This window comes from Aythya ferina (genome assembly GCF_964211825.1).
Source record: "Aythya ferina genome assembly, chromosome: 12".
NCBI classification, from domain to species: Eukaryota; Metazoa; Chordata; class Aves; order Anseriformes; family Anatidae; genus Aythya; species Aythya ferina.
Window position 1 is genome coordinate 9,581,282 of NC_140308.1, and position 18,995 is coordinate 9,600,276.

General features: G+C 34.9%; 1 protein-coding gene across 10 annotated transcripts; it reads right to left on the minus strand.

The window, feature by feature from the left end:
* Nucleotides 1-791: 791 nt before the first annotated feature.
* TERB1 (telomere repeat binding bouquet formation protein 1) lies at nucleotides 792-18,959 on the minus strand. Of its 10 annotated transcripts, XM_084533774.1 has the most exons (20): nucleotides 18,292-18,959; nucleotides 18,099-18,166; nucleotides 15,959-16,017; nucleotides 14,954-15,064; nucleotides 14,637-14,765; nucleotides 14,021-14,152; nucleotides 13,454-13,514; nucleotides 13,263-13,378; nucleotides 12,988-13,110; nucleotides 12,355-12,507; nucleotides 11,339-11,470; nucleotides 10,387-10,512; nucleotides 9,285-9,448; nucleotides 8,192-8,550; nucleotides 6,581-6,642; nucleotides 5,491-5,583; nucleotides 4,070-4,240; nucleotides 3,590-3,670; nucleotides 2,030-2,141; nucleotides 792-964 (listed from the first exon to the last, which is right to left on the minus strand). In XM_084533774.1, the coding sequence occupies exons 3-20, from the start codon at nucleotides 15,990-15,992 to the stop codon at nucleotides 919-921; spliced, it is 2,205 nt and encodes a 734-aa protein (XP_084389900.1). In that variant the 5' UTR covers nucleotides 15,993-16,017; nucleotides 18,099-18,166; nucleotides 18,292-18,959; the 3' UTR covers nucleotides 792-918. The 10 variants fall into 10 exon arrangements, with proteins under 10 accessions (XP_084389900.1, XP_084389901.1, XP_084389898.1 ...); XM_084533775.1 differs by lacking the exon at nucleotides 18,099-18,166; XM_084533772.1 differs by having other exon boundaries at nucleotides 12,988-13,107; nucleotides 14,954-15,085; nucleotides 18,099-18,959.
* Between the last annotated feature and the right edge of the window lie 36 nt (nucleotides 18,960-18,995).

Sequence of the window (18,995 nt, forward strand, 5' to 3'; positions counted from 1 at the left end):
ATTCAATAAACCTTTTCTTTACAAATACATTTTGAAAAGAATCAAAGCAAAATAATTGTTGCAAAACCAAAAGTGTAAGAATGTTAAATTAAGTTCTTTTAAAAAATAACTTTTACTGGTAAAGACTATTTTAGTAGCTATTTTAGCATTATTAAAAAAATTACATTTAAGTGAAAATCGCAAAGCATAACAATTTCTGTAAATGAATGTTAGCAGTGAAAAACACAAGTTCAAACCAATCTAAATTCTCAACAGGCTTGTATCATTGTGGTAGTACATCTTCATTAATAAAGCTGTTCTTCAACTTTCTGCATCAAAATCGAAAATATTCTTGAAAGATGTTATTGATGGATTTTGTTTTTTTCCTGCCTCTGTAAGATAGTAGATACAAAAACCATCATGACCAATGTTGACACAAGACACTATACAATTTTAGAAAAAAGTCTCAGTAGAAAAATGGTTGCCCAGTCCCACATTTACCCAGAATACAGCAAAAAATGCTATCTGATCCATCCGTTGTGATAGCATCTCTAAATTACATTGGAGACCATTCAAATCCTCAGCATGCAAAACATTGAAATGACAGAAAGACCAGCCCCACAGGCTGCAAATTCTAATATCCTATGGGTTTGTGGGTTTGTTTTTTTTTTTTTTTTTTGAGTCAAATCAGGGTAAAAAGATTAAAAATGACCTGGTAGTATATATTATTAGTAGAAAACTAAACTTTAGTTATTTGCACCTGCAACTTGTAGTATTTGCTGGAAAGATCAACGTTCGTCCGTCCTTCCTGAAATGGGTAGGACCACAAAATCAAATTCCAGTGATGACCCATTTCTTTTACTCCAGTTAAAAGATAATTGATTTCTTCATCTGTGAAATCTTTTCGGATTCTTCTTTTCTTGTTGAAAGTTCTTATGTTTATATCCAGGGAGTCTCTCTCATTGTTCTGGAAGTATTTATTTTGCTGTAATTAAAAAATAACTAAATTTACACAGTATTTCCCATTCAGAAGCAATGCATTATTACTGGTGATGCAACCTTAACTAGTTCTGAAGAATCAATTGCTTTATCAGGATAATGATGGTTCTTCAATATATTACATTCAGCCATTTCTTCAGTCATCCACTCAATGAAATACAATATTTTTAAACATTGACACATTTATTTCTGTTGTGCCTACCTAACTTCTACCCTCAGTATCTGTTTTCTAGCCAGAACAGCTATGTCTTTAGTTTTCTACTATTTCTATACTGTAGGAATTTTTGTAAGTACAAGAAAAAAGTATACCTCCATATCCACCAACTTGAAAGGGCTAACAGTAGAAAAATGCTTAACTTCTTTCAGGGATAAATCACTATGAAGTAGAATCAGCAGAGGAGGATATGTTTTGAATATGGTTCACTTTGTTACTGGGGTCCTGTTAAGGGTGACTTGAAAAGAAAATATGTAATTCACACTCATGTTACATTTATAAATATGTGAGCGTATGAGTAGGCTTCGCATAACTAACCTCATTCTCACCAAGTGAATATATACAATTTTCTTTTAACTGTTGGCATTCCTGGCTGTGCTTTTCTTTCACACATTGTCTCTTCAAGTTAGCATCCTGTTTTTTTTGGAAAGCTATGAAATTGTGAACAAGGCCACCTCTTAGTTGTTCTGAAGTAACTGAGCTCTACTGTAAAACTGAATGTAGTGTTGTAAAAGAATATTTATTCTAATGAACATGAATACATAACTGTTGCTTTATTAGTAATATCTAATTTTCATTATATCTTTTTCCAATCATTGTTATTAACGTGTCAGGATTATTTAGGTACTGGAAGCAACTAGCAAATAATAGGATTTAGCCCAAAATAAACCTCAATAATACTATGAGTGAAGGTACAAGAATGACTATTTAAATTCTCAGCTACTTGTCTCTAGCAGCAAGCATGGATTCCTTTTTCTTCAATGCCCTGAGCTAAAGGTAATGAATGGTCTTTAAGTTACTCTTATTACAGTATTAATTTTCTGGTAATACTCACACTTTTCATATATCGGTAGCAAGTTATATTCTTCAGGTAACCGAGTATTTTTATTATGTTCATCTCTATGGGAAGTATCAGGTTTGTTTCTTCTAATTGGAGTCAAAAGAATACCTAAAAAAATAAAACATCTTGTCTTTTTCTTGAAAAAAAAAAAAACCACCACATAAAACACAGGTAACATTTTAGGAACTAAAATTTATGACAAAACCATGTTTTGAGCCATACTACTATCTGTTCTTGGAAGAAAGAATGAAAAATCCAGTTAAGTTCAGAAAATGTTTACTTGCTAAAGGTTATTAGTGTAATAAGTTATTGAGATGAAATAAACAGCTGCTCTTTTTAACAAAAGTTTTTAAACTTCCATGGCTATTATTGCCAAATTAGTTTCTGAATATGATTTTAAATATGTATATATATATACAGACACACACACTAGCTATTACCAGAAATCAATTACATAATGATGTAAACAAGGTTTTTGGAAATAGAACACTAAAAACAAATTCCTGACTGGTGGGCTGATTTTTCAGAATTGATTTTTTATTTTTTATTTTTTTAAGTAATATTAACATTTATGAATTTAAGTACTGATTTTGAGAGCTTCTTCAGCTTGCTTTAAAATTTCTGGTCAGTCCTAAGTTAACAGTATAGGTCAGTAGTTGCTGAATGTATTATTTTGACTGCAGTCAGAGCTCTGCAGGATGTGCCCAAAATCACCACATTCTGAAGAAAATTCCTTGTGAATTATGCAAAAAAAATAGATATATTTGTGGAGTAAATAAAAGAGTTCAAATTATAACCAACTATTTCATTATATTGTAGAATAAAATATTTTAAAAGATACATATTCCGCTATTTACAAATGGACAGTTGTGCATTATAGACATAGACCTTAGCATTATAGACCTTTTTTTAGGGGCAACTGATGCTTTTGTAAGCACAGGGTTCTGAAATTGTCCTGCAGAGGCTGATAGAGCTAATATTCACTTTTCCATCTCTATTTGTCAGTAATGTCTTACTCAACAACTCAGTATACAGGACAGGTAAACAAACCTCTTTAATTTTCTGATAGATCACTTCCAGACACTTGCTCCAGTACTGTTGTATATTTCAAGTTTACTTTTAGCTATTTAGCACACAGAAACCCAAGTCCTTAGCGGAACTCCAAGAAGGAACAGAAACAGAAATAGGATAACACAGCTATAGTGCTGAATCTAGGTGCAGATGAATGATGCTGAATCTAGGAACAAACAGCTGCACTGTGATCTGATCTTGACTGTGCCTCTACATTTTTAAACTTAAGGCTACAAAATTGAGAAATAGTAGATGGCATGGCAGTAACCCTAGCAGGATTCAATGCAATCACCAGATCACTTAATTGTAAAGTAGTATGTGTAATAATTTCATGAGTATAAATTACGCATTCTCTGACAGATTGTTGACAGAATCCATGTACAATATCATAATTCTTTATCCACAGGCTCTCATGGTGAAACCCTGCAATAAGATTACTCAGACAACAAATGCTTTTTGTATTAATTTCCAAACTAAGGCCTTACTTTGGACATTATCCTTTTTGCTCTTAAAAGTTGATGTCTCTGTATGCAATTTTCCTTTCTTTATTGGGGTCAGCAGTATTTCTAAAAAGTATAAGATAGAGACCATTAAAAATGCCAGCAGACAAGAACTATTTAATTACTTTTAAAATTTGCCTCTGTTAAACCAGAAAAATAAAAGATGCTTTTAAATAAGATTAATGCTCTTTTTATTGATCAATAATTGTAAGCCTCTTTTCATCCATGAGCATGTAATATTGGAATGAAACAAGTTCGTTGTAAAGTTCATCCATTCACACTTTTTGCAACTTCATATATTCACTTCTATTAATATTTGACTAACTGATCCTCCCAAAAAAATGGCAGTTCCAATCTCACTTAGTACAAATCATTGGTAAATCATATAAAGTGAGTAGGATATCAGAATAAGAATGTTAAAACAAGTTACTAAACAGTTACTAAAAAACAAACAAAATAAATTACGCTCAAAAGCTGCATATCCACTAATATGAGAAACAGACAACTTCTGAAGTTCCTTTTTATATCTTTCTTCAGCTTCCAGAACAACTTTGTGATGATAACATAGGTATGGACAAGTTCGCAGCATCTTGCTAAAAGTTTTGCTATTGACAGACAGACCTGCTGTTGTACAACCTGGAAAAAAAAATAGGGCATTGTAGAAACAGTAAGCATAACTGCTATAGCAGCCATCATAAAATTCAGCATGTTACTATGATCTACAATTTAACCTCCAATTTTTCATATACATATGTTAAAAGAAGTTATTTATCTCTGTATCTTCTTGAAAATACTTATTTATTGTTTTGCGCTTGCTCTCTAAATTTGTTTTCAACATGACCTATGGAACCAAATTGCACTGCACTTCAACTCTAAAATTACTTAATTAGGCACAGATTCTCTACAGAAATAAAAATATTGATGGGATGGGAAGAAAGGGCCCCTGTTCACTTTGCACAGAAGGAACGATTTCTGCAGGAGCTAAAACATAAAACATGTCTTTGCTTTACTGTGAAAATTTGTGTTGTGACAGCTATCTGCATTAACCTGAATATAACCGATAAGCCTAGTTTATGCATGAATTCCCTCACAGGAAGCCTTCTGATTTTTTTTCTGAGGTCATAACCCATTCTAATATACAGTTTAGTTACTCTTAAGTGCTCTCACTGTTAGTTATGGCAGCTGAAAAAGAACTTCTGTGAAGAATTTGAAGGGCACAGGTGTATCTCAGCAATATTCTAGCCTAAGATAAAGCACTGCTGAAACTCAGGTTGAAACTATTTGGACAACTTGATTTCATATGCCCACATGATACTTCACAGTGGACTGTGGATCTATTTAAAAAAAGACCATACAGATTCCACTTACAAACGCTGAGTAGCAGAGGCACTGTCATAACCTACTGATGGACTGTGTTCAGGAAGGAAAATACAGAGGAAATGCAGGCTGCAGTCATGGATAGCTGTGATAGCCTCTCTCTATTTAAGAGCAGTAAGGCAGAGAAAATAGAAGGGCTTCATAATAGTTAGGAGGCTTAGCAGGGCGAATACATAAGGGATTTGAGCAGGGCTTCTTTTTTTTTTTCCCCTCTGAGGAAGCAAAGACCTGCTCTGTAACTACTAGGTGTTCTCTAAGCTATTGTACATTGTTTCTTAGTAAAACCAGTATTACTAAAGACACACAGATCAGGATCAGAATATGTAAGCTTTATGTCAACATTTCTTTTATTTTAGAAGCAGAGAAAGTAAAGGAAGCAGTTAAGGATTAGAGAACAGGTAATCCAATAGAAGTGTTAAGATTTCTGTAATGTCAGGTTCACTTTCTGGTTTGGTGGCTCTTCAATGCTTCTTTTTTGAATTTAGGAAACAAGGACCTAAGATATTTACCTATACACCTTATATCTGTCATTTTAAGGGATGCAGTTGTAGTCAAGGTACTTTTTCCTTCCTTGGTTATCTCTGAGGACAATGAATGGTTGTCTAAATAAAGAGGAAAAAAAAAACAACGCTAGGAAGAAAATGCAAGCTATCATTTGCTAGGGGAATCATGCATCAGCATACTTATATTCAATTATATTTTCAATTTATAGATTAGGAAAGTTGAATTCACATTAACAGCAGAAAATCCAAATGAAATTTCCTGAAGTTAAACAGAGAGTATTCATGTTTATGTAAATCCAGAATTATGTATAATTCAATGCTTACTTCTTATTTACTTTCCTAATGAAGCGTACCACTTCAACTTGAACACAGCAAAATAACCCTGTAAACTCACATTGCTTAATTAAGTTCCATGAACATGATCTTTATTTAGAATCAGATACTGAAAGTGTGATGTACTGGAATACTACTTATTTTTCATTTAAATAACCATTTGTGAAAGTCAGCTTTGTCCCTTGTAAAGCTACCATCCTGGCGAACACTGAACTAATGAATGATTTTGTAAATTAATTGGAGACTAAATTATAAGCAAAAATTTGATTGACTATATTCCAATTCTGAAATAAATACACATAAAGAAAATCACTGTAAACCTGAAAAACTCTTATTCTACCACCATCCACACACACTCAAAATGTAGGAACATCTTCAGGCAAAAGTCACTCTCACAGGTAGGTTCTATCCCCACAATTAAAAGTACAGTACAAAACCAGTAGCCTTGCACATGTTCTGTTAAGGGCTTCAATTGTTCAGTATGGATTGCATTCAGACTTAATTTAAAACATTTATCTGTAAGACATTCAGTTGAATAGTTAAAATAAAATAAAATAAAAAGCTAAAAAATCTTAAAAGAAAAAAGAACACTCTAGATAAGGTTGTATTTAATATAAAATTCCAGAATTATTCAGTTAAAGAATATTACAAGTAATGTATTTTGTCATCTAACTTAAAAAAGTAATGATAAAAATAAACAAAACAAATTAAAATAGTTAAGAACAAAATTATCTAAAACACGAATATGATTAGCTATTTGTACCTGACGTGCACGCCTGTTTCATATTTCTAACAGTCTTTGCTGGTTGTTTAAATAAGTCTTTCCTGGAAAGATTAACAATGTGAACCAATTTTATATAAAGTTTCAAAACATACATTTAACTGTAAATTAATACGCACGTTCCAAAATACAGAACAAAAAGCACATTAAATATACAAAAGATAAAATTCTACAAAAAAGATTGTATTTATCCCAAGTTCCTGAGCTAGAAGTATCCAGCATGATATTATCATCTTAGAAATTTGTTTACCCAATACATGTGATTAGCATTCCTTGCAGTGCTATGCAGCATGTTTGTTCCAGCATTCGGAACACAGTACTTTTCCTGGCATTCGCTGCTTTCCAGAATCATTTCCAATTCCAGTTTATATCACAGTTACTTAGTGCACATTAAACTTCCAAAGAAGTGTTCAGAACACTGTAACTTTTACCAGATGTGGCAATTGCTCTGAAAGGCAATTTGTCATCTTCTCTTCTTACACCGAGTATCTTTTATGCAACCAACACATTCCTGTGATACCACGATCATGCGTTTTTCAACATCATTGACCACCTTTGAATGCTGCAGAAGCAAGGAGCCTAATCCATGGTTGTGCTCAGGTAACTCCTGTTTTTACACATACACACATGCAAGGAGAGCACTTTTTCCACAAAATGTATTCATTGATAATTTTGTGCTTCAAAGGTCAGAACAACAAACAAAAAAGCTGTGTGAAATTATGCCGATTAGTAGCAAAGTAGAATTTAAGTGAAAGTACCACGGAAAATATACTAGGCCCTTGATTATTTCTGTGCTAGCTGCAGTCACAATATAACACATGCTAGCAATCTGTATAGGACCATGGTCCAGCCAGCCACATAAAGGAAGCACAATAAAAATGTGGAACAACAACAAAAAAAAGATCCATAGTTTTGTTCATATTCCCACTGCCTGTCTCAGAGGATACTTCTATGTAAATGCAAGACAATGGAATCTATACTTATTCTTACAGGTTGCCTATAAATCATTTTTTGTTTATCAGTAAGAAAGATAACCATAGGAAGCAAAAGAGGAAAATAAGCATTTGTGTGAAACAGGTGTGTAAAGCAAGAGAACAGTAAATGACTGTCTTTTTCTTCCCATGCAGTGAAGGAACTGAGTACAAGGGAAGAGAAACATGGGGGGAAAAAAGCTTTTTTTTTTCCTTCTTCATAGGAACTACAGTTTGAGTTCTTGCAGAACAGTTCTATAACTGCTGTTTTGCTTTTAAGTGCACATTGCAGAAGTATTAAGGGTTTGGTTTCATCCAAACCAATGGGTCAAATCCTCATCTTCTAAATCAGTGTGAATTTGAAGACAGAAGACTACGGATGCTTTCTCATCACTATGTTCAAGACCACAGAACATGGCCTGTAACAGGCTCTCTATACAAATCATCAGAAGCCTACCATTAAGAGGGAAAAAAATATATATATAAACAATGACACTGTAGCGTCTATAACCTTTGGTACAAATACATAGCTAGAAACCACTAATTGAAAAGGCTGACATTCAGTTCAGAAGTTACTAATGAAAAGCAACTTACTATTTCTGCTTAGATGCAAGATACTTACTGTACTTGAAGAATAGATTGCCTTTTTTCACAACCTGTTTTCTCGTTTATACGATGACTTTGAAGTACACTGTCTCTCTGCACTTCACAAACTGGCCGTGGAATATCATTCTGTTCACTTTTTCTAGTAGAAGTGTTTACTGGATTCATAGCATTCACTGCTTCATTTTTCAGGGGAGAATTTACTGCTAGAGCAAGAACCTGACCATCCAAATTAGACGTTAATCGTGGATAACATGTTTCTTTATGTGTTCCTTCTACATATGTTTCTGGATGAATAGGATTCATTTCATGGTATTTTGTTGCTTCAATACTGTTTTCTGAAGGTCTGCCAACAAATACTCTTCCTTGCATTCTTTCCTGTATTGAAAAATATTAGTTAGTAACTGTATGGGCTCTTAAAAACCACAATAACAACGAAGTAAATCTAATAAGATGATCAACTAGGATAGATCAATCTAATCCCTGACTGAATTGAAAGCCGACAAAACATCAAGGCTATCAAAGGTGTCCAAGAGGTAGTTATTAAGTGATAGTTCCAGACTGAAGCAATGGATGTGCTACTAATACAGAACACTTGGTAAATTTTAATTAACTGAAGATCCAGACAAATAACACAACATTTGCTATTCCACACCCAGAGATACCCTCCAGTTATACAGCACAAGCAAAGTTATGTAATAACAAAACTGTTTACGTTCACATGTGCATTAGCTATCCTGTCATAGCTGTACAGTCATGGATATTTCGTGCTTGTGAATATTAAACTATAAATTTAAGCAACTGGCGATTAAAATAAAATTTAACTCTTGTTTTTCAACCTAAATGATCTGAACTTTATTATCAAAATAGATTTTCTACAAACTAAAATACTTCATAACATTCAGATGCTGTCTTTCTCTGACTGCACTCAATCCTTCTAACTTTGTATGATATACAATAACGGCAAAAAACAGAGGTTGTTTCTCATACATCCCATATCTTCCCTACTTTTCTAGCTCACAGTGAAATAATCTTAAGGGTTTACTTCCTATTGCTCCCTAGACTCTGAGAAGATGTGCTTAGTTTTACCCTGCTTTGGTAAACATGCCAACCTCATCATGTTCCTTTTCAATCAATTTTATTCTGTGTAAAATTTCTCTCGCTTTCTTCCAGTAATCTTGTAGACTTCTTTCTCTGATTTGCATGTCTGCTTCCAACTTGTCTGCATTCTTCTCATTTAATGAACTCTCATTTATTTTCAGGGACAATTGTTCAGCTTCATAAAACATAAAGTTAATATTCCAAATTTTAATCACTGAATACTTTAATATTTATTATATTATAGTATTCTGAGGAAGTGACTCCCCGTAAATAATAATGCAAAATATAACCCCCTGTTAATCTAAATTTATACACACATGTTCATACACTTCAAAGATAAACTGCAGTCACAAGAAGCATGTGCAGTGTTTCCATTAAGTAATCACTGAGCTTGCAACTACAGCTGTTATAACCTGTTTATAAAATTATGATTTGTTTTAAGAAATCACTTTATTCTGGACAGTTCCTTCACCAGTATGGCTTTTAAAAATAAAACACCTCTGTATCGATGGAGCCTGAAAAGTACCATGTCCCCTCAGCTATACACTTAAACAAAACTCTCAGATACACTTTTAATGCAAAAATATAGATACATGCTTTTTACTGATTAGCACTGCATAATACCTTCAGTGCTATAGAGACTGAAGGACAAGGTGTCTTTCTGCTCCACGGGTAGTATTACACAATTTAAAAACATTAAACAGGATGCTTCAAAATGCACCCTACTTTAAGATTGAAGTTCACACTTTTTAATATGGTAAAATAATAGTAGCCATGGTGATTACAGGCCTGATTATCCATTGGTTTAGTCTCTAAAGGTACAGTGGTACATACCCATGAACAGAGTACTAATAGGGTATGGGATTATAATATTTTGTACATTGTTTATAGACTGAAAAGGTTTTATGAACTGGGCCTACATATGTAGGTTACACAAATGCGTTCTTGTCACACCATTGAAGTTTTTACTTTTATTCTGCCTTCACTGCAGAAAATAAACATCTCTGAGTACACAGAATCACAAAGCTGCTACAGTTAAAATAATTTAGAAAGTCAAGAAAACTTAAATATGGAAGTCATCTCTCATTTTTAGAGCAGGAACAGTAAGCTTACTCATTTGTTTGCAGTTCTGCAGCACAAAAGTAGCAGCTTTGTTTAGTTCCTCATCTTGAGACTCAGTTAGTACCTGAATCATAAGTGGAAGACCATTGTTCTTGAGCAGTTCATACTGATTTTCTTCTAAAATAGAAAATTGTAAAAGAAAATAAGTTATTTGCAATCTCATACACACTTAATCTGAACTAATTTTAGAAGCTTAATACCAGTAACTTCCAGGGAAATTCTGGGAGGAAAAAAAAACACAAACAACATTGTTATGGATTCAAGTATGCTGTAATGACCCTACTAACCAGGCTGCAGCAGAAGTGCTCTAAATCACACAGGATGATTTGACCATACTTCAAATCTATTGCAAGAAACTTGAAGAAGGACCAAGCCAAACTAGACAAGTCAAAAATGTAAGCACTGCTCGGCATCAACTAAGACAGCAGCCTAAAATTTTATTGTTATCCGTGATACTGTGATAACAGGTAACAGATACTCTTGTACATGCCATGAGGAGCCTGGCAAAAACACTTCAGGGTTACTTAGCAGTTAAGTTACTCTAAAAACATTACCATTGTACAGCATTTTAAAATACTAATAGATATGTAAACAGTGTACAGCAGCTGTATCTATTCAAGGACCATTAAAACAGAGATCAAAAAAATTTGTTATGTATGTGTTTTAGTAGTTTTCAGGACTGGATGAATTTTACCCTGTGATACCTAAAAACAAACTGAATTCTTGCCTACTTTTCTAAAGTTCTGAAAGATACTATGTGTTAACAGGTCTTACAGTTTAGAGATCGAGTATATAGCAAACTTTTTTTTTTCCCTGCATATTAAGTTACATTATTTAAAAGAACATTCCCTCATGTTTCAAAATCTTGATCAAATGTCACCACTGAAATAATGTATGAGAATTCAGTTAAAAAAAGGGGCAGAAAGAAAGAAAAATTTCTTACCACAAACCTCAGTACAATGTCCAATTGTTAGAATAATACTCATTTTTTCTCCTGTATCCAAAGTGTCATTAGACAGCAGGTTCAGTAGCTCAGACACAGTGTGATACTTCACCAAAGCGCTACCCATGGCAGCTATTATGTTAAAAACAAGTTGAAGAAAAATGAACTAGACAATAAGTATATAGACACCATTCAAGTCTGAAATTATTATTTATTTTTTAAGAGAACTCTCTATAGAAACTTGGGACTCTAAAAAAAGCCTTGGGACTGCGTAAACTCTAGTCTCTCATTTTTAATTTCAACACTTCAAATTGGCAGACCTCTACTGGTGTAGTAATTCTACCATGCCATTCCCCATATCCAACACTGCCTTTTCGCCCAGATTGTACTCTAGAATTGTGGTAGACCTGACAAACAAGGACTTTCCAATGTGCAAGTTGTGTAGACCTCTGCTGAGTTTTCTCACATCAGTTCCAGAACAGATTAAAAGAGTAGAGGAAGGTTTGATTCAGGCTATCTGCCATAACAAGAGCTAGTTCCTGGTAAAGAGGGCAAATTCTTCCTAAAACTGGGAACAGCACTGCTAGTGCACGCATACTCCTAAAGCTTACAAAGCTTATTAGTCTCCAGTACAAGCCTACAGAAGCACAACTCTAACTCCAGAACCCAAGCTTACTGCCATGCCTAGTTCTCAGCTTTACTTACTGAAAAATAGCACCAGTAACTTATTTTTAAATTTTAGTATGGTTTAAATTTCACTAAGTTTATTTTAGTAACAATAGCAAAGTAATCCACCTCAGATTAACTGAATCATTCCCAATACAAGTTTGAATCTTAAAGATTTTGCAATACAAACTGGATCTGTGTGTGTATATATATGTATACATACATACACATATATATGTAAACTAATAGCCTTTTAGCATCCATTCCTAGCACTTATCCACCAAAACCAGGCTTTTAAAAAATGCAATTTAGAATTATCAGAAATAAGTGGCAGTGCTCTCTTCACTCACAGTCATTAGCAATGCAGGCATCCAGAGTCTTTGTTACTACTACCGCAAGTTTTGTGCTGGATTGATTTATACAGGAATCATGCATCAACTTGTTGAGAACTTTAGCTAAGGTATCCAGTCCTCCAACAGAAACAAAGTATTTCTGCACAGTGGCTTAATATGAGGAAAAAAAAGAGTTTTTTTAATAGTTTTAGCATTTTTTAAACTCACTGCAATTTATCTATGCACATATTAATCACTTTATTTCCATCCATACAAAGAAACTCAATTTGGATATATATCAATCTTGAGAAATTGTTGTAATTGTTTTTTAAGATAGTTACAAGAAACATATGGATCTAACACATGCATATAAATGTTTTCAGAAACATAGTAATGAAATATTTTCAAACTACTTCTAATCAAAAAAGCTCCCAAATAGTTTTTACCAACCTCAGTAATTACAGCCAATGAGGCTGTTCGTGTTCATAAGCACAAACCAGGGAAATGGAGATAGTCGAATCTAATTTTCAATTTAAAAGTTGCAAAAACAGTAAATGTATTTGTAGGGATTGATGATAAGAAGAAATCAAAAATTTAACTATAAAATGAAACTTACAAAAGGAAACTGTTTAAAGCTTCAGCTGTACTTACAGTTATTTGCAACTGTGAGGCCAACAAATGAACAAATAGGACGAACAATCTCAGGCTCCGTGCAACTTTCTAGCCACTCTTTTGCGTATGGAAAAACTGCACAGCAAATGCTTTGATTATCTTCTGGGAAAATAAAAACAAATAACCCCAAGTACAAACATAATTTGGCAAAGCATCACACTGAAATTTCAGTTGAACAATAAAAATGAAAACAGAACTTATCACTTTGGAAAAACACTTCAATCATTTTTCACAATTTTAACAGCAACACTTACCGTTCTGAGGATTGTTAACGCAGGCACAGAGAGTACTGCAGACTGAAGACCACAGTTGATAGCTCTGGTAAGTATTTTCATCTGACAGATTCATCTCAGATGTGGAAAGAGTTGTTCTGTTCAGGAAAAACAAAGGGAACAGGTCCTAAAAATTCTATCATTTTTCTGTTTGAACAGCAATTGTTTGTTACCTGAATAACTGTAGCAGAAGACCAATGCAGCCTGTTTCTCTGACATAAGTTTGCCCATACTCTAAAAGAGAAGACATACCAGACTCAGAAGACACATGCAACTTGAAACAAAATCCTGATGTCAAATTTAATTTATATATTTGAATTGTATTTCCATTTCCTAAGCAAATATGCACCCCCCTCCCCTGCTGAAAATCTCAGAAAAACATTGGCAAAAGTGTTTTATTTTTCTCTATGTCTAACTTTTTCAGAAGACTTTTGTCAGAAACTCCTGGTTTGCATGTAATGTTAGAATTTAAATACTTTCTGCTACTTAAGGAAATCCCAGTAAGCAATTACTTACTTATATTTATTTCATTTACAATGAAGACCTTAAAGGTCTTTTTCCAATCTCAGTGATTCTATACTTCAGTTCCATTGACATGCTATGATTCATCTTTTTTAAGTTAACCTCACAAAAGCATTATTTATTGAGTGTTCCAAATTTCCATAACATAGATTGGCAAACAGAAAAAAGGAAACCATAAGTAAAAAAAATGGTGTTATAACACAGAAGAAAGCACTTACTGTTATTTGAAACCAGTACTAAGATGACATAAACAGACATTCTTTTTAAGTTCACACCAGAATCCTTATTAATTAAAACTAAAATGAGGTCCTCAAACAATGCAGAAGTACATAAAGATTGTTGACAGTAAACTGAAACCAGAAAATAAAAGCCATTAAGTCCTTAAAGCAAGTCTTTTTTAAAAAAATCTTAAATTAGTTTGATAACATGATAACATAGTAAACAAAGGCTTAGTTTTATCTAAATCATTGTGAGGGCCTCTAAAGGGAATTAGGGCTTCCTCCTGTGGTCACTTCTAAACTATGCTGGTCCTTGGCAAACTTTGGAAGAATCTCTGAGTCATTACACTTGTTAACAAGGAAGTGAAGCAATAAAACTGTCCATTAGCATTAAGATGTGCTGGATACACAAGTCTAGCAGAGATAGGCATATCAGCAAGGTATTTCTTCAAACCTTGGGGTGGGAAAGTGGAACAGTGGCAACTTTATTTCCCCTTTTTCAAGCTTATTATTCTGTAATATCATTTTTGATGGGAAAAATAATGGAGAAAAAGAACAAGCCAAGGTATAATATGACCATGAGTAACTCAGAAATATACATAATAGTATTTATTACCATTACTCTCTATTATAATTCCTAATGTAAATAAAGCTGCTTCCTTTACTATGCAATGGACACTTGACTTTGCAAGATCGTTTATAAACCTCAAACCACCAATTTCTCGAAAATATTCGCTTGCTTCACCTACAACAAACAAAGCAAAAAATAAAAATTAAAATTTTGCTTTTGTGTAAAATTAAAATCTTAAGATTTTACACCCCATCAAATCTTAGGTCTTTTAGCTAACTTATTTTCTCCCGGCATTGACAGCTTCTTAACATACATTGTGAACATAAACGGTTATGTTTTTTTGAAGGTAAAACGATTCTTACTGTTTTGTTGACAAATTGAATAAATAGTGATCAAAGCCTCTTTCTGAGATAAAGGGCAGTCCATCTGGTATTTAAGGCATTCAAGCAGTAAGTTCAGATCTGTTTTTATATCTAAGAGTAAACAAAAAAAAACTTCACGTGAAGTGTTATCTTTTCTTTAAATTCATTTAGCATTACATTAAACCAGCTCAAAAATGTACCATGGATATGTATTTTAAAGAAAAAGCAAGCAAAACACAGAGCTACACCACTTCTATCCATCTATAAATAACTAAAGTACTTAACCCAAAGTCAACTATTTGAGCATGATTTGCTTCACTAAAGTAACAGTCCCATGTTAATATTTCTGGCTTTTAATTATTGTTAGTATATGTTATAAATTTAAATAACTTAATATTTAGCAATTTATATCACACTAAGTTCTCCAATTGCAAATTATATTACTTCTATTTAACAAATAATATGGAACTATGAACATCTGAGTGAATTAGGAACAGAATCCAGTGGAGGATTAGGCTAAATGCCAAGGCTTGCTATATGGCATTTATTTAAGCGAGACTGAATCACTTATCTCAACCGTTAGCATCTTGAACCAGGTCGTTATGTCAGGAAGTTAATACAAAGCATTTAGGGGTGCACCTACGTACAATCTTTAGTAGATAAATGACCATAGAAATCTGTTTCTTGTATTTTTGATGTAATAAAAGACTCACTAGACAATTATTTCCTAATTTGGCAAGAACAGATACCATATTTTTCAAACAGTTCAGGTTTTGTGTTTCTTAAAGAAATTAAATAGAAAAAATATGTTTAAGTATCAGCAGAAAAAGGTGAATGTGTGCTGGCATTATTTACTGTTTGAATAAGGCAAGAATCCAAAAATTTGGCAACAAGGAAAAAGAACATTTCCCCAGTAGGTCACCCTCCTACAACTGACTTACTACAATCTACTAAAACTTTGTAGAACAGATTCAAATAAATTAGAAATATTTTCAGGTATCTTACCACACAGTGTTGTCTGCACACTTTGATTTTCCATTTTAGGTTGAACCCTTATTCTTGTTCTAAAATGACAAGGAAAAAGCATTTGCTCTTTGTTTAGATCAGCAGTTTCTATAACATACGAAATATAAGTTAAATATTTTTTTCTTAAATTACACCCTTTAACAGCTTTCTAGTTTTACACTATCACCTGATACACAAACTATTTAATATAGCCTTGCATGGTGAAAGTTTCCTTTGGAAATACCCTATTTTATAGTGATGCTACTTCTAGTTGTGTTATGTCAGCAACTTTGAAAGGTAACATTTAACAAAAATAAAGTGATTCCATGCTGCCATTGTGGGTCACCACAAAAAGCACCTGGCATTAAAATATATCTAGCTCTCTCATTGATCACAATAAATGTCTTCAAATTTTCCTTACAACAGGCTACCAACTTCATCATCAGCCAACAAGGGGCAGCACAATTACCAGATAATGATAAATAAGCAAGTTTCTGACATCCAGTATAAAACAATCCACTTCCTACCACTGCTACGTGAGCCAACCACTAAACCATAATTATATTGCTTTATCAGTAATGATCAAAACCAAAGACAGAAATGCACAGGAACCAAGACACTGATTATTTATTAAACCAAGACTTTATTTTGATTAACTAAAGAAATTTTAAATAGAACATGTAAATCAGAAAAACCCACAGCATTGATTCTACATAAGTCTAACATACCAGCATTTCCAATTTATGTGAACAGCAGAGCGAAATTCAGGTTTGGAAGCATGGTTAAGGCTTGTTGGCAGTCCTTGGCTGTTCGTGCCAGGCCACAACCCTATGGTGTATTAGGATGAACTGACATCTACCCTCAAATCTACTGTCTGCCCAAATGCTCAAATACACCATTTCACTTCCCTTATCCATGCTCCAAGTCCCAAATGTGATGAAAGGTTGATGCAAGTGTCACAGTAACCTATTTAAATATCTCAAGAATGACTTAGCTCCAGGTAGAAACTTTAAATCAGTAACAAAATCAGCTTAATAATGGATGAATTATCCTTCTCAAAGTAGAGCACAGGCTCTAAGAAATATCAGTGTCCTCTTAGTGAAAACAGCCAGCCCTGCTTTCCAATTAGAGTTACCAAATGTCCCCATTCCTGCCCCACTTCCATCAGTTTAAAATGCTCCATATATATCCTTACAGTAGCAGGTTTTGAGAGGGATAGGGTAAAAAGGCTTCAGCTTCCTTTACCATTTCCAGAAGCGGTAATACATACACGTTCCTCTGTCTTGCAAATCTAGCCTTGCCACAACAGCAGAAAGCTCACAAGTCTCCCTCACCTCTTTTTTCCCCTCCTGACACCACCTTGCTAGCCAAGAGCAGCCATATGCACTCCCTGCAAATTCTTTAACAAAGACTACAAACATTAGCTCACTTTGGAGCAAATTTCATTTCAGTGAAGTTGGATTAAATACACGTTTATACAATTAGTCTTTCACATAAGTAGCATAGATTTTTAAACCCTATAGAAAGGCATTTTTAACTTTAATTGGATCTTTGAGACACACAGAAGGTACAGAAAACAGCGTTTATAAACCAGCCTACATTAACATGCAAATAGTTCAACTCTGCTGTTGCATCATGGAGCAAAGCTGCAAAGATAAATAACACAGTTTGCTGCAGCAGATTCTTGGTAAACATCGCAAATAAGGGAAAACAGAATAACCCAGTAACAACCCTTTCAAAATTAATAATAATAATAATAACCTAAAAAAAGCCCTGATGTATTTGTCTGCTTGCTCAGCAGTGTCAGAGCACCTGATGGATGGCAGCACCGCGAGAGGAGTTTAGCAGAGTGCTGGGCCGTGGCTGCTGGACCTGGGCCCTGCAGGCACACTGGGGTGATACCAGGCAGCCTCAGGCCTGCTCTGCCTTTTAAAAACCCCGTGGTCAAACCCTGTCTGGCTCACTGGCGTTCTGTGACAATTGGAAGTCGGGCCAGCAAAGGACGCGCCCCCAAACTTCTCAGAAACACGCTGTCCAGAGTGCCATAACAGGCCTCTGATGTCTTCCAGAGCTGTTTGGGAATTCACCCCATTCCTCTTCACTCTCAAATAAGTCATGTATGATACATTAGGTTCATTACTAGAGTTTGACTCTGAAGCAGCAGTCATAACAAGTGCCCCAGATGATCCTGAACATAAAAAGTGGAGACTACATAAAGGATACGGGATTAAAACAAACAAACGAGGGATGGAACCGCAGAAGCATTCTTCTGCCGGCTGGAGGGCGGGAGGGCTGTCCGGAGCTGGGCAGAAGGGCAGGGGTTCGTTCGCTACCTGCAGCCCGGCGGCGGCACCGAGCCCTGTCAGCCACGAAGGCGGCCCCGCCGCCCGGCCCCGCGGCCTGAGGAGCGCGAGGAGCCCGAGGAGCCGGCCGCCCTCAGCCCCGGCGCGGGCTCTTCCCGCCCAAGGGCGCGGGCAGCTCGCCTCAGGCCCCAGCTGCCGCTCACGGCCGCAGCAGGGCGGACAGCCCCTCGTAACCGTCCCCAAGCACCACCCGAACCTCCGCGTGCCTCTAGGCTAAGGAGAGGGGAAGAGCAGCTTGCAGTGCAGCTCACTTTCCGTACTCAGCATTTGGGAAACTACAATTACACCATGAAATGCATACAGTTAATTGTTACCCGACATTTGCCAGACACACAGTGAGGGAGAGAGACACCATCTCATGCTAGATAAATACAGCTGAAGCAAAACAAGTAATTTCTGAACATAACCCTTTCCCGTAACATCCTCAGACTGGCTCAGTAAAGGGCACTACAGCTTTCCCTAGGTCTCCCCTCACTTGCATCCTCTTTTAACCTTTTGCAACTCATCCCCCCCTCAACCAGATTAGCAACTTTAATAAAAAAAATCATCTCTGCTGCAAACCAGGAAAACTAATTTGTAAATGCCACTTAATCTGCAAACAAATTTTTTTCTTACACAGGTAAGAAAAAGTCCTAGATTTAAAAAAAAAAAAAAAAAGGAGAATTGGGAATGAT